At 40.1% G+C, this 27,892-nt stretch overlaps 1 protein-coding gene and 1 non-coding gene across 8 annotated transcripts in view; one reads left to right on the top strand and one right to left on the bottom strand.

Moving 5' to 3' along the window:
• Positions 1-27,892, bottom strand: part of PCCB (propionyl-CoA carboxylase subunit beta) — a 111,172-nt gene that overhangs the window by 50,488 nt on the left and 32,792 nt on the right. For all 7 annotated transcript variants that reach the window (XM_057738194.1, XM_057738190.1, XM_057738192.1 and 4 more), the window contains exons 7-10: positions 26,783-26,891; positions 24,393-24,513; positions 22,867-22,948; positions 111-234 (exon numbers count right to left, since the gene is read on the bottom strand). In XM_057738194.1, coding sequence (XP_057594177.1) covers positions 111-234; positions 22,867-22,948; positions 24,393-24,513; positions 26,783-26,891 — 436 coding nt within the window. The remainder of the gene's footprint in view (positions 1-110; positions 235-22,866; positions 22,949-24,392; positions 24,514-26,782; positions 26,892-27,892) is intronic.
• LOC130856152 (U6 spliceosomal RNA) lies at positions 4,571-4,677 on the top strand. Its single transcript, XR_009054450.1, has one exon. It is a non-coding gene; the product is annotated as a U6 spliceosomal RNA (small nuclear RNA).

Genomic DNA, 27,892 nt, shown 5'->3' with positions numbered 1-27,892 from the left:
GTCCATGGAAGGCCGTATCTGAGGAAAGGGCAGACGATGGGCACCATGGGCCCAGGCAGCCCTGGACCCCAACCACCCCCCTGAGGTCTAGGAGAGGGTATCCCTCCTACCTGAAGCCACCTTGGGTTGGTTGCCAACAATTCCAACAGTCCTCCCATTCATTCTTGCAAAACCAACAATGATGTTCTTGGCATAATTGGGCATGATCTCAAAAAATTCTCGCTCATCAACAACCTGCAGGGATAAATTTACATCCAAGCTCAAAATGATGCACAAGATCCAACAACATTACAGAATGATAGACATTTACAGAATTACAGGCTGGATAGCTGCTCCCCGCCACAGGTTCTCCCACGAAGCCAGACAACAGGCAGAGGCAGCCTCTCCCTGCTGGAAGGAAAACCCTCTTGCACACGACTGGATGAGAATAAACCAGTGCCGTCTTTCTTAAAGGTTTTAATTGAAATTGGCATATTTAATACACTTTTTTTTACCTTATTTTGAAATCACTTCAAACTTACATAAAAATTTCCAGAAGAGTACAAGAAAATTTAAATATCCTTCACCCAGATTCCCTACTGATTAACACTTTACCACGTAAGCTTTATCGTTCCCTCTCCCGACCTGCCTACCCCACTTTTCTCTCAGTCTCTCAAGTATATGTGTGTGTATATATGTTCTCTAACTATATGTATGTATATGCACACAATTTTTCTCCTGAATTTTTTGGGAGTAAGTTACAGACAGGATGCCTCTTTAAGTACCTATCTATGTGTCTGTCTCTTCAAATTTGGGCAGTCTCTCATATAATTTCAGTGATAGTGTCAAAATAAGGAAATTAACATTAATATATTATCATCTATTACAAAACCTTATTCAAATTTTGTCAGTTATGCCAATAACATTCCTTACAACAAAAATCTGGTTCTAGAACCTGACCCAAAATCATCTGGTACTTTTAGTGGTCATGTCTCTTTAGGCTCCCTTGATTTTTTCCCCTCAGTCTTTGTCTTTCATGTTCATAACATCTCTGAAGACTACAGATCTGTTACTTGGTTATTTGGGTTTCATGTTTGTTTCATGTTTAATTTCAGGTAAAGCATTTTTGACAGAATATCACAGAAGTGAGCCTCTCAAGTGCATCACATCAAAAGGCACATGATGTCAAGCTGTCCATTAATGGTGGTGATATATGCCAGGTTTCTCCCCTGTAAAGTTACTATTTTTCCACTTGTAATTAGTAAGTATTTTGTGGAGAAATATTTTGAAATTATGTAAAAATCCTACTCCTCCTCAAACCTTCACCCAGGAAGTTTTCAGTTGGCATTCACAGATGATCCTTGCTTATTAACCCAATTACTGCCATGATAGCTGCCAAATGATTTCCCTAACCCCATTCTTCTTTCTCCGCTTATTACTCGGCCTTCTATTGCCAGAAATGTCTTTGCCTTTCCCATTTACTTACAGGAAATCCATAGTATGAAGTTACAGATTTATGTTTTATTATGTGGATTGTAATCTTTACCAACATTATTTATGTTCAAATTTCCCCATATTTGACAGTGAGAGCTTATTCAAGGTGGATCCTAAGCCCTTTTGATGTTTCTCCATCATTCTTTGACCACCATCTTACATTCCGGAATTACCTTTCAGTTTCATCTTATATCTTTTCCTGCCCCAAGCCTAGAATCAGCCATTTCTCCAAGGGGCCCAGGTCCCAGGAGTGGAGAAGTGGGGTAAATGATTACTTCTAAGAAGCCATCCCAGAGCACAGAGAGAGGAAATCCACAGACACACACACACATTCATTTCTTTACGTAATACGAAAACTGGGAGCACACACTGATAACTCCAATTCTAGTCCAATTCAACTACAGAGTTCATTCTAGCATCCTCCCTTCCATACCATAACTCCTGTCTCCTACAGTGGACATCTAACTCCCGCTATCCTCAAAACTTATTTATTCAATCTGCAAATATAAATAAAATGGTTTCAGAACTGGTAATCCATATGACTGCCAAACACGCACACACACACAACCGAACTTAAATCCAGTATTTCTTTATAACTATTTCTGTCATTACACTAAAGGTATACAGTCAAAATACTGTGTTCAAAAGTTATTCATGTGAAATACAGTCAGGTTCATTTGTTTTGATTTCAAAGGTTTGCCCCCCAGTCTTGATTTTATTTTTTTAATATATAAACATTAATATAGTTTAAGTGTAACTCCCAATCCCTTCCACTCATCCTGTTATTAATGTCATCATTTTCTGATTTATCTTTTGTGTGTGTATTGCAGAAATGAATAGATAAACTTATAGCTTTTTAATTCCCCTTTCACCATATATGGAAAGAAACAAACTACAGGTACTCTCTCTTGCACTCTGGGTTTCTTCACTTAACAATATATTCTGGGAATCACTCCATATCAGTTCAGAGAGCTCCTTCTCACTCTTTTTCACTCCTGCATAGTACTCCATTGTGTGGGTATACCATGGTTTATTCAACCAATCTCCTATGTGTTATTTACATTATTTTGAAACTGATATTCAGGTTGCTTAGAATATTTCACAATTATAAATAACAATGTAACAACAGTAACCTTGTGCATCTATAATTCTGTATGGTGGGAAGTGTATCTTCAGGGCAAATTCCTAGAGGTGGTACTGGGGCAAAGTCTTACATAGTACCATAACCCTTACCAGCAACACATGTGAGTGTCTGTTTCCCCACACACTTACCATAGAAAGTATTTTCAAGTTTTCAATTATTGGCCAATTTGATAAAGGAGAAATAACTCAGTATAATATCAAGTTGCATTTCTAGCATTATGGGTAAAGCTGAACATCTTTCCAATATGTTTAAGGTCCATTTTATATCTTTTTTTGTGAGCTATCCATGATTTTTACCTGCTTTTCTATCAATTTTAGTCTTTATTCTGTCAATTTTTTAAAAAGTTCTTTACATATTAGGGATATTGGTCCTTTATTTGTGATATATGTTGCAAATATTTTTCTCCCAATTTGTTGGTTGTCTTTTTCTTTTCTTTTTTTTTTTTTTTTTTTTTTTTTTTTTTGTCCACATTGCAGGGCATGCAGGGTCTTAGTTCCCCAACCAGGGATTGAACCTGTGCCCCCTGCAGCAGAAGTGCAGAGTCCTACCCAATGGACCACCAGGGAATTCCTGGTTGTCTTTTAACTTTATGTATTTTTTTGCTATGCAGAGTGGAATTTTTACTTGTTTACATAGTAAAATTTTATCAATTTTTTTTAACTGAAACTGGATTTTAAATTATAGTTCAAAATCTTTTACCTTCTACTAAAGTTAGAGAAATTCATCTATGCTTTCTTTTAGTACTAATATAGATTTACTTATTATATTTAGTTCTCTGGTCAATCTGTAGTTTATTTTTGTATATGGTATAAACTACAAATATAATTTTATATTTTCCTCACCAGCTATCCAGTTGTCTACACCACTGGTTTTTCTGGGGTGGTTTTTGGCCATGTCTTGCAGCTTGTGGGATCTTAGTTCCCCAATCAGGGATTCAACCCAGGCCCTTGGCAGTGAGAGAGTAGAGTCCTAATCACTGGACCACCAGGGAATTCCCTAGCACCATTTACTGAAAAGCTAATCTTTTGGGACTACCCTGATGTTGCAGTGGTTAAGAATCCGCCTGCCAACGCAGGGGACTTGGGTTTGATCCCTGGGCTGGGAAGATCCCACGTGCCTCGGAGCAACTAAGCCCATGAGCCATAACTACTGAGCCTGTGCTCTAGAGCCCTCAAGCCACAACTACTGAAGCACCCATGCCTAGAGCCTGTGCTCCCCAACAAGAGAAGCCACTGCAATGAGAAGCCCACGCACCACAACGAAGAACAGCCCCGACTCACTGCAACTAGAGAAAGCCCGTGGGTAGCCATGGGGATCCAATGCAGCCAAAAATGAGAATTAAAAAAAAATTTTTTTTTTAACTAATCTTTGCCCCTGGAATTTGACATAATACCTTTATCATATGTATCTGAATTCTATATATGCTTGAATCAACTTCTAGCTTTTCTATTCTATTCCACAGATCTACTTATGTTCCAAGACTATACTGTATGAACAACAGCATGCTTTAATAAAGGATATGGCCATAGCTCTTCTTTTGATATTTTTATATTAACTCAATATCCAGGAACAAGGGATGTCTCTGCATTTGTTCCAGTCTATTTTCATGTTTTCCATAAGTTTTAAAATTTGCCCCATAAATTTATTACTAAATATTTTATCCCCATAAATTTATTACTAAATATTTTATCTTTATTGCTATGTAAAAAGTTTTTACACTACCATAATATAATTGGTTGTTGTTTGTGTATATGAAGACTATTCCTAGGTTAATTTTATATCCTGTTGCCTATTTCTTGTTTCAGTTTTATCACATTCTCTAGCATTTTTTGCATATTATATCACCTACAAGCACAGGTTAACTTTTCCAAAGCTTTTTGCCCCTAGTTGATCTTCTTCTTCTCTAACTGCATTGGCTAATACGTCCAGTACAATGTTAAATAATAGTGGAGAGTGCGCACTTTGGCAGCACATATACTAAAATTGGAACGATACAGAGAAGATTAGCATGGCCCCTGCGCAAGGATGACATGCAAATTCGTGAAGCGTTCCGTATTTTTCTTAGAGGACTGGGATGGGGAGGGTGGGGGGGAATCGAGGGAAGGAGGGAATACGGGGATATGTGTATAAAAACAGATGATTGAACTTGGTGCACCCCCCAAAAAAATAATAAATAAATAAAATTTTTAAAAAAAGTAATAGTGGAGATAGCATTCTTGCCTTGTCCCAGATCTTAGTGTATTTTCGTATTAAGTAACACACTTGGTTTTCAAAAAGTGTATATAAACTATCATGTTAAGTATTCATCAATTTCTATTTTATTGAGTGTTCCTCTTAGAAATGGGTGTTGAACTTTCTTAAAGGCTTTTCTCAGCATCTGTGAAAACAACCATATGATCTTTCTCCCATGTATCTATTAATATAGTACATTATAGGTTTTCTAGAACCAATCTTGCATTCCTACAATAAATCCCACTTGCTTATGGTATATAATTTTAATATGGTGTTGGAGTCTGTTAGCTAACATTTATTTGGTATTGTTGCATCAATATTGGTAAGTGATGCCAATCTGAAATCTTTTTCAGTTGTATCTTTTTTTTAAATTTATTTATTTATTTATTTATTGGCTGTGTTAGGTCTTCATTGCTGTACACGGGCTTTCTCTGGTTGCAGCGAGCAGGGGCTACTCTTTGTTGCGGTGCTCGGTCTTCTCATTGCTGTGGCCTCTTGTTGCGGAGCACGGGCTCTAGGCACATAGGCTTCAGTAGTTGTGGCACATGGGCTCAACAGTTGTGGCACACGGGCTTAGTTGCTCCACGGCATGTGGTATCTTCTTGGGGCAGGGCTCAAACCTGTGTCCCCTGCATTGGCAGACATATTCTCAACCACTGCGCCACCTAGGAAGCTCTCAGTTGTATCTTTATTAGGTTCGGTTATCAACGTCATACTTGCTTCATAAAAAGAATTTGTAAAGGGTGTGTGTGTCTGTGTGTGTCTGTGTGTTTACTGTCTATGCTCTGAAACTATTTATGTAGCATTGTGACTCTTTGGTCTTTGAAGGTTTCATAGAATTCCCATGTGAAACTATCTGGGCCTGGTGCTATTTTTGTGAAATAACTACTATGTAATTTGGTCCACTTAGGCTTTCTACCTCTAATGGGATCAATTTTTGGTAAAACATATTTTCCAAATAAAATGTCCAGTTCATCTAACCTATGATTTTTAAATTTCTTCTACCCCTATGGTTATTTATCCTCTTCACTTTTTACTTGTAACTTTTTTTTAAGTTAGCTAGTAGTTACTCCATTCCATTAGTTTACTGCTGTTTTTCTATTTCCTAAGTCATAAAATTTCTGCCTTTTTCCTTACTAAATCCTGTCTTATAAGTCTTAAGAATATTTTATTTTAGAATTTAGTTTCTTTTCATTTTTTACTAAGCACTTAAGGCTATAAATTTTCCCCCCTCATAGATACTATTCCATAAATTTTGATATGTAGTTTTTCATTACCTTTATTCTCTTAGAATTCTGTCATTTTGGCTTATATTTTCTCCTTTTATCCAAGAACTGTTTAACAGAAGATTTATTTCCAAATGAGACAGAGCTTTTATTGTTGTAGCTATAAATTTCTAGTCTTGATTCATGTTGTTTGTAATATTTTTGCTTTATGGACTGTTAAGGATGCTTTCTTTCTGACCAAATATGTGATCAACTTTTGCGAATGTTCCATATGCAATTGAGAATAAGATTCATTGCCTATTACCAGGCTGTAAAGTCTGAAATAGAGCATTAATACCTATCTAAGATGTTATTGAGGTCTCCTATATCTTACTTATTTTTGTCCATTTGACCTACTTTGTATTAATTATGGTGTGTTTAAATCTATTATTTTTTTCTACCTGTGTGTCCTTGGATATCCTATAGATTCTTCTTCTTAAAGATGGCAGCTGTAGCATTTAGGGCATAGATCTTTTATATCATCATTGTGAATTATGGCTTTAAGCATTTGAAAATGTCTTTCCTTGTCACAGTAAATACTTGGATTTTACATCATCCAATACTAGGCTCACATACAATGCTATGTTTCTGTTCTCCTGACATATCTTTGCCCATCCCTTATGTTTAATTTTTCAGAATCACTTTGTCTCTTGCACACCACATACAGTTGGTCTTGCTTTATGGGGTAAACTGAACATCTTTTTCTTTTAATAAATGAGTTTAATAAGTTAAGCCATGCATATTTATTGGTATTTCAGATGTTTTTTATTCTTGCAGTTATTCTGTGTACCATGTTATATTTGCCATTTAAGTGATATGTTTTATGTTGCTGTTTACAAAGACTTATATTTTTGGTCTAGTGGTTACCTTTGTAATTATACCTTTTTAATGTCCTTAGTCTGTTTCCTCATTTAATGTCTTATTAACTGAGCCATTTACATTTAATACCTGTTAAGTCACAATGATCAGTGAACTTATTCTGTTATACTCTTTCCCTCTTCCTTCTCTTCTTTCAGTGGCATTTTTTTTCTGCAACTGAAACACAGCATTTATACAGTGTTCTCCACCCTCATTCCCAATCTTGTTTTAGTCTTAAATAAGCACCATTAATTCTTTTGCTAAAATTTCTCCAGTCATCTCTTGGTTGGATGAAACTCATCCTCTAGCAGCTTCCTCAAGAAGAGCCTAGGAACACAGAATTCCCTCAGTTTTATCTATTTAAAACTGGTTTTCTTTAGTCTTAATACATGAACATCAGCTTGGCCAGATATAAAATCCTTAGTCCCATACTCTTCCCTGGAGACTCCGGGAAGTGCTCTTCTACTGTTGCCTTCTTTTGTTGTTGCTTTTGAGAAGTCTGATGCTACTCTAATTTTCCCATCCTTATAAGTTATTTGATCTTTTTGCCTCAAAGTCCTGAGGATTTTTTTTTAATCTAATAGTTATATGTAGATATTTACTTGAGTTTGATCATTCTTGGTTAATTTTCCCATACACTCAGTGGGCTCTTTCATTATGTAGCTCTGGGTCTTATTTCTGGAATGTTCTCTTGGATTATAGTTTTAAACATTAACTCTGTTCTTGTTTGTCCCTCATCAGACACTCCAGTTATATGTATGTTCAGTCTTCTTTGCCTATCTTCCACTATAGTCACTTTTTCTGATTTTTTTTTTTTTAGCTGTATATTCTTGGTTGTTTTCCCCACTTCATCAACATTCCTTAATAAATTTCATTCAAATACATTCTCTCTAGAGTACTTCATAATTCTGTCTTCATTTCTGATATACAATTTTGTTCCCCCTGCCCCATTTTAATTCAGTCACCTCTAACTTTTCTTCCTATTTTATGTGCATTGTCATAACTTTCTGAATTTGATTTTCATAACTCAAATGATTACTTGAGGGTACTGAACTCAACTGCAGTGTGATCATCTGCTGAATGATTAACTTACACTGAAGGAAGTTTTGTCAACTGAAGTTTTTAATTCTCATTTTCAGTTTTCTTATTTTAGTAGCTTTGTGTAGATAAACTACTTGTATCTCTCTGAATTTTGTGGACAGGGCCGGCAGTCTGGGATGGTGAACAAGATTCCCAGTTCAAGAGCGCCCTCTTCTGTCAGTATAACAAAGTGCCATTTAGTTAATAGGTGTCTTGATATTAGAAAGGGTGGTAGGGAAAGGGATAGTATGACCTTCAATTTTTTGTTTTTATCGCGCAGAAATGTAAATTTACCTATTTCTTCATTTTTCCTTCTCTTCACAACTTCCAAAGGTGCCTCTCTCTTCCTTTTTAATCTTTTCTTCCCCAGAATGAATGCCTTTCCATGACTGCCTTCTTGATTCTTGTGCATGTTTAAGTCCCTCCCCCGAAGTAACTCTTCTGACCTAACAGGACTCTTTTCCAGTATTTTCACTCTTATAGTGAGCTTTCTCTTCCTGAGTGATTTCTTCTAAATTTCCTTCTCTTTCTTCTTAGCAGTGTCTCAACACTTCTTCCAGCTCCCCAAAGAGAATTATAGCCAAAACTCAAGAAACAGTCCAACTAGAAAGTGGTGTTTATTGTTCTACTTATTGTTATATGAAGTTCTTAGTTTCCTGTTTTCCAATTATGATAAAGGCACGGAAATGGTAGCTTTCTTTTTTCTTCTTATTGACCTACATACAGTTTTTCAAGGATGTGTAGAGTTTGGGATTTAGGAGACCTTGATTACCCAGAAATACCACCTTTCTTTCCTTTTTTAAAAAACAATTTTAAGCATTTTTGCTCACTGACCAAATTCCATTACTGATCCAATGGATATAGTCACAAAAACATACTAATACACACAGATGTTTGCTGCAACACTACTATAAGAGCAAAAACTGTAAAAGATCTAAATGTCCATTAGTACGGTAATGTTTAAATAATGTTCCATTCACACAATAGAGTACTATACAGCCATTACAATGAATAAGGTAAATCTGTATGCCATGATAGGGAAAGAAAGTGAAAAAAGAGCTAGGTATGAAAGTGTGTATAATACATTCTTTTTTCAGTTAAAAGTAAATATATTGATATATATTTGACACATAAGTAATTTTTTTTCTGGAAAGATACACAAGAAACTTAATAGTGGTTACCTCTGGGAAAGACTGCTAAGAAAGAGAAAAAAGAGATTTGCATTTCATTTTACATTTCTATACCTAAGCTTTCTCCTTTGTACGTATTATTTGCTTTTATTTAAAAAGGATTAAGAGGTCTGGAAACAACGAATGTTGGAGAGGGTGTGGAGAAATGGGAACTCTCCTGCACTGTTGGTGGGAATGTAAGTTGGTACAGCCACTATGGAAAACTATTTGCAGGTTCCTTAAAAAACTACAAATAGAACTACCATATGATCCAGTAATCCCACTCCTGGGCATATACCCAAAGAAAACCATAATCCCAAAAGAAACATGTACCATAATGTTTACTGCAGCACTATTTACAATAGCCAGGACATGGAAGCAACCTACATGCCCATCAACAAATGAATGGATAAAGAAGATGTAGGTATACAATGGAAAAAAGACAGCCTCTTCAATAAGTGGTGCTGGGAAAATTGGACAGCAACATGTAAAAGAATGAAATTAGAACACTTCCTTACACCATACACAAAAATAAACTCCAAATGGATTAAAGACCTACATGGAAGGCCAGACACTATCAAACTCCTAGAGGAAAACATAGGCAGAACACTCTATGATATCCATCAAAGCAAGATCCTTTGTGACCCACCTCCTAGAATCAGGGAAATCAAATCAAGAATAAACGAATGCGACCTCATGAAACTTAAAAGCTTTTGCACAGCAAAAGAAACCATAAACAAGACTAAAAGGCAACCCTCAGAATGGGAAAAAATAATTGCCTATGAAACAACGGACAAAGGATTAACCTCCAAAATATACAAGCAGCTCATGAAGCTTAGCACCAAAAAAGCAAATAACCCAATCCACAAATGGGCAGAAGACCTAAATAGACATTTCTCCAAAGAAGACATACAGATGGCCAACAAACACATGAAAAGATGCTCAACATCACTAATCATCAGAGAAATGCAAATCAAAGCCACAATGAGGTATCACCTCACACCAATCAGAATGGCCATCATCACAAAGTCTGGAAACCACAAATGTTGGAGAGGGTGTGGAGAAAAGGGAACTCTCCTGCACTGTTGGTGGGAATGTAAGTTGGTACAGCCACTATGGAAAACTATTTGGAGGTTCCTTAAAAAACTACAAATAGAACTACCATATGATCCAGTAATCCCACTCCTGGGCATATACCCAAAGAAAACCATAATCCCAAAAGAAACTTGTACCATAATGTTTATTGCAGCACTATTTACAATAGCCAGGACATGGAAGCAACCTAAATGCCCATCAACAAATGAATGGATAAAGAAGATGTGGCATATATATACAATGGAATATTACTCAGCTATAAAAAGGGATGAGATGGAGCTATATGTAATGAGGTGGATAGAACTACAATCTGTCATACATAGTGAAGTAAGTCAGAAAGAGAAGGACAAATATTGTATGCTAACTCACATATATGGAATCTAAAAATGGTACTGATGAACTCAGTGACAAGAATAAGGATGCAGATACAGAGAATGGACTGGAGAACTCGAGGTATGGGAGGGGGCGGGGGGTGAAGGGGAAGCTCAGACGAAGCAAGAGAGTAGCACAGACATATATATACTACCAACTGTAAAATAGTCAGTGGGAAGTTGTTCTATAACAAAGGGAGTCCAACTTGAGGATGGAAGATGCCTTAGAGGACTGGGGCAGGGAGGGTGGGGGGGACTTGAGGGGGGGGGAGTCAAGGAAGGGAGGGAATACGGGGATATGTGTATAAAAACAGATGATTGAACCTGATGTACCCCCCCAAAAAAAATAAAATAAAAAATAAAAAAAACATTAAAAAAAAAAACAAAACAAAACAAGATGTAGCATATATACACAATGGAATATTACTCAGCTATAAAAAGGGATGAGATGGAGCTATATGTAATGAGGTGGATGGACCTAGAGTCTGTCATACAGAGTGAAGTAAGTCAGAAAGAGAAAGACAAATATTGTATGCTAACTCACATATACGGAATCTAAAAATGGTACTGATGAACTCAGTAACAAGAACAAGGACGCAGATGCAGAGAATGGACTGGAGAACTCGAGGTTTGGGAGGGGGCAGGGGGTGAAGGGGAAGCTGAGATGAAGCGAGAGTAGCACAGACATATATATACTACCAACTGTAAAATAGATAGCCAGTGGGAAGTTGTTGTATAACAAAGGGAGTTCAACTCGAGGATGGAAGATGCCTTAGAGGACTGGGACGGGGAGGGTAGGGGGGGAGTCAAGGGAGGGAGGGAAAACGGGGATATGCGTATAAAAACAGATGATTGAACTTGGTGTACCCTTCCAAAAAATAATAAATAAATAAATAAAATTTAAAAAATAAATAAATAAATAAAAAGGATTAAGAGGGACTTCCGTGGTGGTCCAGTGGTAAAGAATCTGCCTTCCAGTGCAGGGGATGCAGGTTCGATCCCTGGTAGGGACAATGAGATCCCACATGCCATGGGTCAATTGAGCCCATGCACCACAAACACTGAGCTCACACACCTCAATTGGAGAGCACACATGCTGTGAACTAAAGAGCCCACATGCTCTGGAGCCCGCACACCACCACTACAGAACCCACGTGCCCTGGAGCCTACGCACCACAACTAGAGAGGGAAAACCCACATGCCGCAACTAGAGAGAAGCCCACGTGCTGCAAAAAGACCCAAAGCAGCCAAAAAAAAAAAAAGAGAAAGAAAATAAATAAAATATATTTATAAGTAAATAAATAGGATTAAGAGACTGTAGCAGAGACTCCTAAGTATTCACCAAAAATCCAGCTTCCATTTCTACCACTGTAACAGAAATGATGGCCAAATAGCTATCATATTTCCTAACCTCCCCTGCAGTTAGATGTGGCTACATCAAAAACTAAAGAAAGAGAAAAAGATGGCGGCGAAGTAGAGAGACGTGGAGTGCATCCCTCTCCACAGGTGCATTGGGAATGCACGGAAGGACGCAGTCATTCCCACAGAGAACCAGCTGAACACCAGCAGACGGCCTCGGACACCGGAAAGGGCTGCGGAGAACCTGACATAGCCGGTAGGGAGGCATCTACGAGGGCTCAAAGAGGGTGAAGCGGCGGAGCTGTGGCAGACGGGAGGGAGTGAGAAACATACGGAGGGTCCGCAGCGCAGCTCAGCGTTCCCAGACCGAGACATCGATCCGCGGCTGAACGGAGGGTCCAGGAGCGGGAAGGTGGGAACCGGAGAGCTGGTTCAGGGGGAGAAACATTGTTGCCGGTAGGGTGACGGACCGAGAGGACAGGAGGGAGGAGGTCCGCGGAGAGGAGTGCCGATCCCTGAGAGCTGCCCGGCCATGATGGCGGCTGGAGGCTGCAGGCTCCGGGGCAGGGGGGAGGAGCCGCGCGCATAGCCTCTCTCTCTCTTTCTGCGCCTCTGCAACAGGCAGCGGAGAGACGCCCTGCGGGGCCACATAAGGCGCTCAGGGATAACAAGCACCCTCAGGCGCTCGGGCGGGGCTAGATTAAAATTCCTTGCAGCGCCAGCAGCAGGGAGGCTGCCGAGAGAAAAAAAAAAAAAAACCAGCATCAAAAAGAAAAAACCCCGAGAGAGGCCCAACTCTAAGACTTTCTGTGTACGCCTGAGCCACCAGCGCCCTCTGCAACAGGCACCTCCAAGCCTGACTGAAGCAACAGTGCGCCACTGCTCACTCCCTCCCAGGAGAAGGAGCCACTATTGCACCCTCTCCCTCCCCACACACCGAGGCTTACAGACGAACAATAAAGGAACCTCTGCTGGGCACAGAATAACGCAAAAAAAAAAAAACCCAAGGCAAGGAAAAGGACACTTACAGCTGAGACGCTAAGGAAACAGAAATAGTAGTATCAATACCTATTGAACTGGTCCATTCGGGGATCAGTTCTGGATTTTTTTTTTTTTTTTTCCTTTCTCTTTTTTTTTTTTTTTTTTTGATTTATTAAATACGATCTTAGCCCTAAGGGATCTACAAGTTTTACAACATAATTTTATTAGGATATTTTTTACTCTTTTTTTTTTTTTTTTTTTTTTGCCTTTTAAAATACTTCTATATCTAGCTAAGTTTTTGGTAGTACGGACAAAATATCTTTCATACTTTCCTTTCATCCCTTTCTTTTATACACTTCTATTCCTTTCTTTTTCTTTGCATATTTCCAACCACATTACACTCTTCTGTTCCCCATTCTTCCAGCCATTTTAAGTGTATTTTATCTTAACATAAGCAACACTATCGGTCTGCTCAGACTCCTTGCTCTATTCTCCAGATGATGCACTGCCTTGGTATTAATATTAGGCTTTTGTCTTTATCTTAGTTCTTAGTACAGTTGTCTAATTACATTCTGAGAATCTCCATTCTCTCTGGTGGTACTCCAGCTCATTTCTATATTTGATCCTAGCTTACAAAATCTCCCTGGATTGATGTTTGTATGTGTAGGGTGTTATTTGTTGTTTGTTTGCTTTTGCTTTTGTCTCTGATTTGTTCTGTTTCAGTTGTCAATTTCTGCTGGGTTTCTCTCTGAATATCTGATAGCACACTGGGGTTCTGTCAGGTCTTTCTAGAGCCTTATGTCCTAACAGATTCAATAATTGTGTGTCTTATACATGTATGTGTTTCCTAGACTGAATATTCGTCTACTCCAATACTTGGACATTAGTCTGAGGCTTGGACACTCTTCTATAAACACCTCTATCACCAGGACAAGCAACCCCAAAAGCTTGGACAACCATGAGGAAACAAAGAAACACCATGCAGGCAAAGGAGCAGGAAAAAAACCCACAAGACCAAATAAATGAGGAGGAAATAGGAAAAATGCCTGAAAAAGAATTTAGAGTAATGATAGTAAAAATGATACAAAATCTCGATAACAAATTAGAGAAAGTACAAGAAACAGTTCATAAGAACTCAGAAAAACAAACAGCAATGGATAACAAAATAACTGAAATTAAAAATACTCTAGATGCTCTAACCAGCAGAATGACTGAGGCAGAAGAACGAATAAGTGAGTTGGAAGATAGAATGGAAGAAATAAACGCCACAGAGCAGGAAAAAGAAAAAAAAATAAAAAGACTAGAAGACAGCCTCAGAGACCTCAGTGATAACCTTAAACGTACCAACATTCGAATTATAGGCATCCCAGAAGAAGAAGAAAACAAGAAAGGGTCTGTGAAAATATTTGAAGAGGTTCTAGTGGAAAACTTCCCCAACATGGGAAAGGAAATAATGAACCAAGTCCAAGAAGCACAGAGAGTCCCATACAGAATAAACCCAAGGAGAAATACACCAAGGCACATATTAATCAAACTAACGACAATTCAACACAAAGAAAAAATATTAAAAGCAGCAAGAGAAAAGCAACAAACAACATATAAGGGAAAACCCATCAGGATAACAGCTGACCTTTCTACAGAAACTCTGCAGGCCAGAAGGGAATGGCAGGATATACTGAAAGTCCTGAAAGAGAGAAACCTACAGCCAAGAATACTTTACCCAGCAAGAATCTCATTCAGATTTGAGGGAGAAATCAAAAGCTTTCCAGACAAGCAAAAGTAAAGAGAATTCAGCACCACCAAACCAGCCTTACAACAAGTGCTAAAGGAACTTCTCTAAGTAGGAAACACAAGAAAAGGAAAACACCTACAAATACAAACCCAAAACAATTCAGAAAATGGTAATTGGAACACACATATCAATAATCACTTTAAATGTAAATGGATTCAATGCTCCAACCAAAAGACACAGACTGGCTGAATGGATACAAAAACAAGACCCTTCTATATGCTGCCTACAAGAAACCCACTTCAGACCAAGGGATACATATAGACTGAAAGTAAAGGGATGGAAAAAGATATTCCATGCAAATGGAAGTCAAAAGAAAGCTGGAGTGGCAATACTCATATCAGACAAATTAGACTTGAAAGTAAAGACTATTAAAAGAGACAAGGAAGGGCACTACATAATGATCAAGGGATCCATCCAAGAAGAACATATCACAATGGTAAATATCTATGCCCCCAATATAGGAGCACCTCAATACATAAGGCAAATGCTAACAGCTATAAAAGGGGACATCGACAGGAACACAATTATAGTGGGAGACTTGAACACCCCACTTACATCAATGGACAGATCATCCAAACAGAAAATAAATAAAGACACACAAGCTTTAAATGACACATTAGACCATCTCGACTTAATTGATATTTATAGGACATTCCATCCAAAAACGACAGAATACACTTTCTTCTCAAGTGCACACGGAACATTTTCCAGGATAGATCACATCTTGGGTCACAAATCAAACCTCAGCAAATTCAAGAAAATTGAAATCATATCAAGCATCTTCTCAGACCACAACGCCATGAGACTAGATATCAATTACAGGAAAAAAACTGCAAAAAAGACAAACACATGGAGGCTAAACAATTCACTATTAAACAACCAAGGAATCACTACAGAAATCAAAGAGGAAATCAAAAAGTATCTAGAAACAAATGACAACGAAAACACAACAACCCAAAACCTATGGGACGCAGCAAAAGCAGTTCTAAGAGGGAAGTTTATAGCAATACAGTCCTACCTTAAGAAACAAGAAAATGATCGAATAAACAACCTAACCTTACACCTCAAACAACTAGAGAAAGAAGAACAAAGAAACCCCAAAGTGAGCAGAAGGAAAGAAATCGTAAAGATCAGAGCAGAAATAAATGAAAAAGAAAGGAAAGAAACCATAAGAAAAATCAATAAAACTAAAAGCTGGTTCTTTGAGAAGATTAACAAAATTGATAAACCATTAGCCAGACTCATCAAGAAAAAAAGGGAGAAGATGCAAATCAACAGAATTAGAAATGAAAAAGGAGAAGTCACAACGGACACCTCAGAAATACAAAACATCATGAGAGACTACTACAAGCAACTATATGCCAATCAATTGGATAACCTGCAAGAAATGGATACATTCTTAGAAAAATACAATCTTCCAAGACTGAACCAGGAAGAAATAGAAACCATGAACAGACCAATCACAAGTACAGAAATTGAGGCAGTGATTAAAAATCTCCCAACACACAAAAGCCCAGGACCAGATGGGTTCACGGGCGAATTCTATCAAACATTTCGAGAAGAGTTAACACCTATCCTTCTCAAACTCTTCCAAAATATTGCAGAAGGCGGAGCACTCCCAAACTCATTCTATGAGGCTACCATCACCCTGATACCAAAACCAGGCAAAGATGTCACAAAAAAAGAAAACTACAGACCAATATCACTGATGAATATAGATGCAAAAATCCTCAACAAAATACTAGCTAACATACTGCAACAGCACATTAAAAAAATCATACACCACGATCAAGTGGGGTTTATCCCTGGGATGCAAGGATTCTTCAATATACGCAAATCAATCAACGTGATACATCATATCAACAAATCGAAGGATAAAAACCATATGATCATTTCAATAGATGCAGAAAAAGCTTTTGACAAAGTTCAACATCCATTTATGATAAAAGCTCTCCAGAAAATGGGCATAGAAGGAAATTACCTCAACATCATAAAAGCCATATATGACAAACCCAAAGCCAACATTGTTCTCAATGGAGAAAAACTGGAAGAATTCCCTCTAAGAACAGGAACAAGACAAGGGTGTCCACTCTCACCACTGTTATTCAACATAGTTTTGGAAGTGTTAGCCACAGCAATCAGAGAACAAAAAGAAATTAAAGGAATCCAAATTGGAAAAGAAGAAGTAAAATTATCACTCTTTGCAGATGACATGATACTATATATAGAAAACCCTAAAGACTCTACCAGAAAACTGCTAGCACTCATTGATGAGTTTAGTAAAGTAGCAGGATACAAAATTAATGCACAGAAATCTCTTGCATTCCTATACACTAACAACGGAAGAGCAGAAAGAGAAATTAAGGAAACTCTCCCATTCACCATTGCAACCAAAAGAATAAAATACCTAGGAATAAACCTGCCTAAGGAGGCAAAAGATCTATATGCAGAAAACTTTAAGACATTGATGAAAGAAATCAAAGATGACATAAACAGATGGAGGGATATACCATGTTCCTGGATTGGAAGAATCAACATCGTGAAAATGACTGTACTACCCAAAGCAATTTACAGATTTAATGCAATCCCGATCAGATTACCAATGGCATTTTTCACAGAACTAGAGCAAGAAATCTTACGATTAGTATGGAAACGCAAAAGACCCCGAATAGCCAAAGCAATCTTGAGAAGGAAAAATGGAGTTGGTGGAATCAGGCTTCCTGACTTCAAACTATACTACAAGGCCATAGTGATCAAGACAGTATGGTACTGGCACAAAAATAGAAAGGAAGATCAATGGAACAGAATAGAGAACTCAGAAGTAAGCCCAAACACATATGGGCACCTTATCTTTGACAAAGGAGGCACGAGTATACAATGGAAAAAAGACAGCCTCTTCAATAAGTGGTGCTGGGAAAATTGGACAGCAACATGTAAAAGAATGAAATTAGAACACTTCCTAACACCATACACAAAAATAAACTCCAAATGGATTAAAGACCTACATATAAGGCCAGACACTATCAAACTCCTAGAGGAAAACATAGGCAGAACACTCTTTGACATACATCAAAGCAACATCCTTTTTGACCCACCTCCTAGAATCATGGAAATAAAATCAAGAATAAACGAATGGGACCTCATGAAACTTAAAAGCTTTTGCACAGCAAAAGAAACCATAAACAAGACTAAAAGGCAACCCTCAGAATGGGAAAAAATAATTGCCTATGAAACAACGGACATAGGATTAACCTCCAAAATATACAAGCAGCTCATGCAGCTTCATACCAAAAAAGCAAATAACCCAATCCACAAATGGGCAGAAGACCTAAATAGACATTTCTCCAAAGAAGACATACAGATGGCCAACAAACACATGAAAAGATGCTCAACATCACTCATCATCAGAGAAATGCAAGTCAAAGCCACAATGAGGTATCACCTCACACCAATCAGAATGGCCATCATCACAAAGTCTGGAAACCACAAATGTTGGAGAGGGTGTGGAGAAAAGGGAACTCTCCTGCACTGTTGGTGGGAATGTAAGTTGGTACAGCCACTATGGAAAACAATTCCTTAAAAAACTACAAATAGAACTACCATATGATCCAGTAATCCCACTCCTGGGCATATACCCAAAGAAAACCATAATCCCAAAAGAAACTTGTACCATAATGTTTATTGCAGCACTCTTTACAATAGCCAGGACATGGAAGCAACCTAAATGCCCATCAACAAATGAATGGATACAGAAGATGTGGCATATATATACAATGGAATATTACTCAGCTATAAAAAGGGATGAGATGGAGCTATATGTAATGAGGTGGATAGAACTACAATCTGTCATACAGAGTGAAGTAAGTCAGAAAGAGAAAGACAAATATTGTATGCTAACTCACATATACGGAATCTAAAAATGGTACTGATGAACTCAGTGACAAGAACAGGGAAGCAGATACAGGGAATGGACTGGAGAACTCGAGGTATGGGAGGGGGCGGGGGGTGAAGGGGAAACTGAGAAGAAGCGGGAGAGTAGTACAGACATATATATACTACCAACTGTAAAATAGTCAGTGGGAAGTTGTTGTATAACAAAGGGAGTCCAACTCGAGGATGGAAGATGCCTTAGAGGACTGGGGCAGGGAGGGTGGGGGGGAATCGAGGGGGGGCGTCAAGGAAGGGAGGGAATATGGGGATATGTGTATAAAAACAGTTGATTGAACCTGGTGTACCCCCCAAAAAAATAAAATAAAATAATAATAAAAAAAAAAAAAAAAACTAAAGAAAATATACTTATTAAGCTTCTGTTTCAAAAGTTTGTGAGGGAAAAAAAGATGATTAACTGAAAGTAGAAAAGGAATTAGTTTTTAAAGCAGACAATACATAGCTTTAAAAAAGAAAAACTAAAAAGTTGACTCTCTGAAATACATCAATAAAATATTTCAACTACTAGGTAACTATCAAGAAAATACAAAACCTGAAGTATCAGAGGAGAAAACCACTGAAATTGACTTTGCTGATCTGAGGCTAAATAACCCTGCATAACCCTATGCAGGTAAAAATTAAAACTCTGGAAGAAATAGGTAATTCATAGAAAAATATATCTACTTCACCAAAACTGAACCTGGTAAAGATACAAGGGTTAGAGACATTAGCATTAAAGAGCAGAGGAAGTTATCAAAAAGCCACTCCTCCCTCACAAACAAAGCACTAGGCCCTGACAATTTCACATGAGAATTTCTATCAGATTTTTAAAGAGCAGAAATCCTAATGCTATTTCAGTGATTCCAGAGCACAGGAAAAGAAAGAAAACTTGCAACTTCTTACTATGGCACTTTATGAACTGAACTGTGTACCACCCCACCCCACCCCCAAATTCATATGCTGAAGCCTAGCCCCCAGTGTGATTACATTTGGAGACAGGGCCTTTAAGGAGATAAAGTAAATGAGGTCATAAAGATTGGGGCCCTAGTCTGAAAGGACTGGTATTCTTTAAAGAGGAAAAAACCCCAGAGATCTCTCCTTCCTTGTGCACAGAGAGGAAAGGCCACATCAGGATACAGTGAGAAGGCAGCCATCTGCAAACCAGGAAGAGAGGCCTCACCAGAAACCAACTCTGCTGTCACCTCAATCTTGGACTTCTAGCTTCCAGAACTGCAAGAAAATTAATTTTTGTTTAAGCAACTCAGTCTGTGGTATTTTGTTATGTCAGCCCTAGCAAACTAATACATGATGCAAGAGCACTAACACCAAAATATGATTTAAAAATACCACCCACCCCAAAAAATCAGCTAACATCACAACATTGATGCAAAAATTCAAAACAAAACATTTATAAAATATAACAAGTATTAAGACGTATTTATAAACAGATCTAAGAAAAATCATATGATCATCACCATAAGGGCTGAAAGGGCATTTAATGATATTCAATTACCATTCCTGATTTTAAAAAACAAGTAGACAACAACAAAAATTAAAGTAGGAACAAGTGGTAGCTTCTTAACATGAAAAAAAGATATAAAACTTGGAAACACTAACGGCAGTCTCTCTAAAGTTAGGAGGAAGACAAAGATGCCCACTATTCCATTGTTTCACTGCATTTGGTAAAATATGGAAGTACAGATAACGCAACTGGACAAGAGAAAGAAATGATATAATCGGAAAGGAAAAGACAAGACCATAATAGACAATATACTCACATACTTGAAAAACAAAACAATTAACAGTGAAAAACTATTACAAATAATAAGAGACCTTAGTAGGTAACAGGATATAAAACTGATAAGCAGAATCCAAATCTTTCATATTAATACACTTAGAAACAAACAAGAAATGTGAACAACCTATATAGGAAAATCTTTAAAACAGTCAGAAAAAAAGTACACTTTAACAAATAAAAATATAAACAATGTTTTTAGATTGCTTCAGATTCACAAGGATGTCAATTTTCCCTAATTAGTGCATAAATTTAAAGGAATCTCAATAAAAACAACAAAAGGATCCCCTTCTTCCACCCCGTCTCGACCCTAAAACAAGACAAACATTTCTAAATTTCATATGGAAAAATAAATAAGACTAGGCAAGAAAACTCCGAAAAAAGAATCATCAAGAACAACTATCTCTACCAGAAGTGAAAGCATGCCATAAACTGATAATTAAAGCAGCACAGTATTGCCAAGTGTCAGTGACAATGCGAAGGGACCAGAACTCTCACATGCTGCTGGTGGGAGTGCCAATCCTTGGGCAGTGTCCTCTAAAGCTCCATGTATGCACACCTGTGATGTGGTACTTCCACTACTCAGTACAGATTAAACAGAAACATGGAAGTTTTTTACCAAAATCACATAACAGAATGATCGTATCAGAACTATCTGTAAGAGCCCCAAACTAGAATTTACCCAAATGCCCATCAACAGTAGATAAACTGTGGTCTGTTCATACAAAAGACTAAAGAGAACCATGGCGGGGACTTCCCTGGTGGCGCAGTGCTTAAGAATCCACCTGCCAATGCAGGGTACACGGGTTCAAACCCTGTTCCAGGAAGATCCCACATGCTGCGGAGCAACTAAGCCCGTGTGCCACAACTATTGAACCTGTGCTCTAGAGCCCGTAAGCCACAACTACTGAGCCTGTGTGCCACAACTACCTAAGCCCATGCACCTAAAGCCCATGCTCCACAAGAGAAGACACCGCAATGAGGAGCCTGCGCACCGCAATGAAGAGTAGTCCCCGCTCGCCCCAACTAGAGAAAGCCCGTGTGCAGCAACGAAGACCAATGCAGCCAATAAATAAATAAATTTATATAAATAAATAAAGAGAATCATGGGAATGACACGCATGCTAACAATATGGACGAATTTCGATCATCATGCTGAATGAAACCAACCAGACACAAAGACCACACACTATATGATTCCATTTACATACTATACGAAACTAAGAAAAATTAATTCATGCTATTAAAGGTCAGGATGGTGCTTTCCCTCAGGGGTTTGGGGAAAACAGTGCCATATCTGCTTTTGTTCTCTGAAGCTCACCCGAAGGTGAGGTCGCCAAAGCAGGGTTTTTGTCCATCACAGTGTCACTGAGAACGGTGCCTGGCTGTTAACATCTGGCACACTGGCAGAGGCCAAGCTGGAGCAGGAAGGCAGAGGCCAGGAGGGGTGGAGGGCTCCAGAGGAAAGGGAAGATTGAGGGCTGAAATCCAGGAGCAGAGGTGGTGAGACAGCTGTGAGGGTGTAGAGAGTACTGAAGGCTAAGGTCAGAGCAGGGCACACTGGTGGAAGCAGGCTCAAGTGGAGCTCAGTAGGCTAAGAATCCAGCCACAAGGAGGGGCAGAGTCCGGCCACGGCTGCCGATTCATGCTAGCTCCCCACAGCACAGGGAAGGAGGAACAGGTCACTGGGAGAGCCAGGGCCCAGGAGAGGCGGTGCCCACAGAGCTATCTGGGTTGGGTTAAGCAAGAAGAGCTGAGAGCACAGTGCGCACAGGAAAGTGTGGGGGAGACAGTGGCCATCAACGGATGCCCCCAGTTCACCCAACACTGTCCTCTGCCCTTAATGACCCAGGAACCTTCTACACCAAGGAAAAGGTACAACTGACTCCTCCTCAGACCTACACATACACACCCCCCCCCAACCCTGTTACAGGACACCCTGTGAACTCTCCTTTCTCTAGAGAAACAAAACGCCCTCTGAGCGTGAGGCCCCACAGAGAGGTACGTGAAGACTCATCCTGCCTCATCTCCAAGCTCTGGAGACATGGCCCCTTCTCTATGGACCTCAGCGTGCCAGCTCAGGTGCCTGAGCTCTGCTGGCACAACTGCCCCCCACTTAAGTCCATCCAAGCCAGTAGGGTGGCCACAGCCACTAGCTCTTCCCATAACACACTACTCAACGCCCTGGCTCTGTCCCACCCCAGGCCCTGCCTGTGTTGCCTAACATGAAGGCCTGAGGGTCCAGCACTTCCTCACTGAGCCAAAGCACAATGACATGCACATGGCTGAACCAGCACGGACAAGACAGACAGATGTGGCACTTACAGAGTGTATGATGTCCACCATGTTGTAGGCTTTGGTAGATTCCAAAGGGACAATTGTATCAAGCTCAGGAACCAGTCGGTCACTGTGGATAGAAAAAACAACAGACATAATCAACATGGAAGAGCCTGTCGCCTTCTGTGGGTGGGGGATGGGAGAGGAAATGGGGGAGACACAGTATGGGGGGCTAGACTGATTCTGTCCCTGCAGGGCTTGCAAAGCAGTCTCCAAAAATACATTCCTTTGTTACCACCATATTAAACTGAACCTGAGCTTGATATTAACCCAGAAGATCTTTCTGTTTTCATTTAGAGGGAAAAAATGAGCTTATTCCTCTGAATGTGGTGATTCCTTCACTTAACCTCTCTGAACACCTCCTACATTCTAGGTATCACACGGAGCACGAAAGGACACTGCAGTGATCAAGACACTGCATCATCAAACCCAACTCCCCAGAGAGCTCTGCATCAGGGTTTTGGGCACAGCTCCACCCAGTAACAAAGTCCTCCCTTACTTTTCAGGTACTATTTATACATATGCATGAAGCTTCCCTGGGACTGAATGAAAAGGAGGTATGTCTGCGCCAAAGCAGGCTACTCAGACATGTCTGGACCCTTGGACCCTAACACCTTCAAATGATGTCCTAAACTTTTCAAGTACCCCCAAACAGTTCAGATGCTCGGAAAAGGAGGCCACACCCATCGCTTCTGGGAGTTGTGATCACTCTCCCTTTCATGACTACACACAGTGGGCCACTGATTCTGTCCCCTGAGGAGCGAGGCAGATGGCGGGGGGGGGGGGGGGGGGGGGGGGGGGCCCTGGGGACATGACTCTTTAGAGCATCCCTGGCCCAGACAGAGCCCCATAGGTAGGAGCGCAGGTCCGCCCCGCAGGACAGTGTCTGAAAATGGCTTCTTCCCAAGGGACACAATTCCAAAACAATTCCAAATCCTTCTGCAGAAGTAGTGCAGGCCAAAGGAGTGCTTCAAAATTAGAGAGGATACAAAATGAAGAAAGCAGCCAGAGGTCTGGAGCAACGGTTCCCCAGCTGGGATTCTGGCATACTCTGTGGTGCCTCTCACATCAGGCAGTGGTCCAAAGAGCAAGAAGGAAAGGTCTTCACTAGGTGGACAGCAACATGCCCTTCCCCAGGACTGCCCCCACTTCGGCCCCCGCGAGTGTGCAGAAGCACATTTCCTAAAGGGTATGCTGTCTGCACTATTTCACATTGATTTATTTTGTGTTAAGACCAAAAAAAAAAAATCTATCTCAATTCTAATACTCTTAGAAATAAGTTTTTTGGCTACTTTTTACTCCCAAGCTACCTGTCAGATATTACAGAGAGGAAAAAAGTGAATAAAAATAAAATCTTTCATGGCTCCTAAACCCAAACACGCCACCACCATGCCTACAGCTGACTCCACGCCAAAATCTACTCCAAGCTGCCCACCAGGGCAGACCCTGTAGGTCCTGCCAGGCAGACAAGCCGACCCACAAAACGAGAGAAGGAACTCCGGCCTGCAACTCACCTGGGATCATGGCACTCGCGGACGGGAGCCGGGTCCTGATTGCTAAGAGGCAGGTAGTTGAAGAACTCCCGGAGATTACACAAGGCGTCAATGTCATTTTCAAAAGCTCTGTGGGCCACACCTGAGCAAAGAGGGAGGATATAATGGGCCAGGGCGCCTGTCAGCCCAGAGACTCAGCTTCACGCCCACCTGCCCCTTCTAGGGCAGCCTGCAGCAGGCTGTACCAACAGTCCTGTCGCCACCCCCTCCACTGAGGATGGTACCACACCGCACACCTTCAGGCTGATCCTCAGTCCAGAGCCTGTTCCCTCTGCTCTGAACCTAAACCTCTGCAAGGGTCACTCCTTTCATTATCCGGGTCTTCACCCTAATGTCACCTACTCAACTGAGGCTTTCCCTGGCCCCTCTCCAGAACACAACCGTCCCCACACCCCTCACTCTCCATCCCTGGACTGGGTAGGAGTTCTCGTCACACTCTTCCCTGCAGCACCTATTTCCCTGTTTACTGCCTGACATCTCCCTGAGAATATCAGCCTGTCTTATCACTGCAGCCCCACGACAGGAATAATGCCTGGTTATATGCCCATTCTCTCTCAAAAAACCTGGACAATAAAAAAATAAGAAAATAATGCTGGCACAAGTCATGGTGCTCAACAGTGGTGGAAGGAAGGGGAGCCATGTGGCCCCAGTAAGGAATCAGGCCATCATTCCTCAAGAACACTCTGAAATCACAGAACAGCCAAACAAGGCCACAGACATGACAGAGCAAGTGGGGCTAGAAACTCTCAGGTTCACCCCACCAGACTCCCTGCTTCTACCACTGCCCCCAGAATCAGCAGCCCAAGTGAGCTTTGAAAGTCAGATTATGTCATGTCTCTACTCCAACCACCCTCCTTGCCATTCACCAAGCACACCAGCTACTCTCCTTCATAAGCCCCTGCCTGTGATGCTCCTCCCCCAGGTATCCACCTAGTTCACGCCTTCAAATCCGCTCAACTATCACCCAGTGAGACCTGCCCTTACCACCCTATTTAAAACTGCAACAACCCCAACCCCCTTTATCCAGTGCTACTTTTTTCACAACACATATTACTTTAACACACCACACAACGTCCTTAGTTATAAGGTTTATCGTCTATTTCCTCTGCTAGAACATAAGCCCCATACAGGCAGGGATCTTTTCTTTCACAAGTGTATTCCTAGCACATAGAACAATACTTGGCACATAAGTACTCAATGAATATTCAAATAAATAAAAAGCATGTTCTACATGACAGAATTCTTTCATTCAAGAAATATTTGTAAATTGGTACAGCCACTCTGGAGGACAGCACGGCAGTTCCTTAAAAAAGAATTATCATTTGACCCAGAAATTTCACTCCCAGGTATATACCTAAGGGAAACGTAAACATATGCCCAGAAAAACACTTGTACATGAATGTTTATAGCAGCATATTCATGACAGCCAAAAAGTGGAAACAATACAAATGTTTATTATCAGCAGATAAATAAAATGAGGTATATCCATACACTGAAATATTACCCAGCAATAAAAAGGAATGACATACTGATTCTTGCTGCAACATGAAAACATGCTACAACCTGAAAAATAATATGCTAAGTAAAATAAACTTGTACATCCAGAGTACTGGATGTACAAGTTTCTACTGGTAGAAACAAAGTAGATTAGTGATTGCCGAGAGCTAGAGTATTGGGCGCAGAGGGAGGTGGGGGATGAGAATAAGGCGCAAATGCTAAAGGGTACAGGGTTTCTTTTTTAAAATTTTTATTGAACTATAGTTGATTTACAATGTTGTGTTTGGGCTTCTTTGGGGGTGATGAAAATGTTTTAAAATTGCAGCAGTAGGGACTTTCCTGGTGGCACAGTGCTTAGGAATCTATCTTCCAATGCAGAGGACATGGGTTCGATCCCTGATCCGGGAAGATCCCACATGCGGAGCAACTAAACCCATGCACCACAACTACTGAGCCTGTGCTCTAGAGCCCATGAGCCATAACTTAGACCCAACGCACAGAAACAAAGACCCAATACAACCAAAAATAAATAAATAAATAAATTTTTTAAAAGGGACACTAAAATGCAATATTTTTTTAAGTTCAGCTATACTTACATGAATCATAATTCTTATAATCATCATTCTAGTTAGCTCAAAAATTTCAAAGACCATTAGAGTATCAGTAGTAGCCTGTTATTTAACAAGTTTGAGAGATAAAGCCACCATTATTACTAAGTCTGTAGACAATACACCACACTACAGACTATTCAAATAAATTCTGTCAATTAAGTGATATCTGTAACTAACTGTCATCTCTAGCCATGCCTCTTCTCAGCATTTGACAACAGTAAGGTGAGCCTCATGGCCCCTAACCTGACATGGTGGTGTGGGTCCGGGCACCCCCAAGCTCCTCCTGGGTAACGTCCTCGTTGGTGACAGACTTCACAACATCAGGGCCAGTGATGAACAAGTAGGAGGTGTCCTGCAACCAGAGAATTCCAGAAAGTTCAATCTCAGAGCACCAGAACTCAATGGAGCCTCAGAGTTCACACAGCCAAGATGACAAATGCAGAGAAGGTACTGACATAGTGGCAGAACCAGGTTGGGACGCAGCTCACAGATGCCTATCCAAACTAAAGACCCACATTTTCCCTGCCTCATTGTCTATCAAAAAATCTTCGTGGCCTGGTTCTCTCTCAGCAAAATGACCTGCAGTGTGCCTACCATTTCAAGGTCATTCATCTGTAGAACACCCTAACAGGTGGCCCTTATTCAGAGCTTGCTGTACACCAAGAACTTTTTTAAGCACTTCACAGGACTGTGTCATTAAAGCCTACGTAGGGCTTCCTAGGTGGGGCAGTGGTTAAGAATCCGCCTGCCAATGCAGGGGACACGGGTTCAATCCCTGCTCCAGGAAGATCCCACATGCCGCAGAGCAACTAAGCCCGTGCATCACAACTATTGAGCCTGCGCTTTAGAGCCCGTGAGCCACAACTATTGAGCCCATGTGCTGCAACTACTGAAGCTCATGCACCTAGAGCCCGTGCTCTGGAACAAGAGAAGCCACGGCAGTGAGGAGCCCGTGCACCACAATGAAGAGTAGCCCCCACTCACCGCGACTAAAAAAAAGAAACCGCAACTAAAGAAAGCCCATGCACAGCAAAAAAGACCCAGCACAGCCAATTAAATAAATTAATTAATTAAAAAAAAAGCCTAGGTACTATTATCACCCCATTTATACATGAGGAAACTGAGGCACTGTGATGGTGTGCAGCTTGCCTAAAATTAACCAGTCACTTTAAGTGAAATCACCTGGAGACGATGATGATCAATGTCTGGTGTTTGGAGAAAGTGACAGTCTTTAATTTTTAGTTTCTAACTTAAAGATAATAAAGGCATACTGTAAAAAATTTAACCAGAATAGGGGATACAGCGGAAAGCCAGTCTACATGCCAGCCCTTATTTCCAGGCCTCCAACTTCCA

This window comes from Hippopotamus amphibius, chromosome 6 (genome assembly GCF_030028045.1).
Source record: "Hippopotamus amphibius kiboko isolate mHipAmp2 chromosome 6, mHipAmp2.hap2, whole genome shotgun sequence".
NCBI lineage: Eukaryota > Metazoa > Chordata > Mammalia > Artiodactyla > Hippopotamidae > Hippopotamus > Hippopotamus amphibius.
Note: the sequence above shows the minus strand (reverse complement) of the source record. Positions and strands in the feature narration are given on the sequence as shown.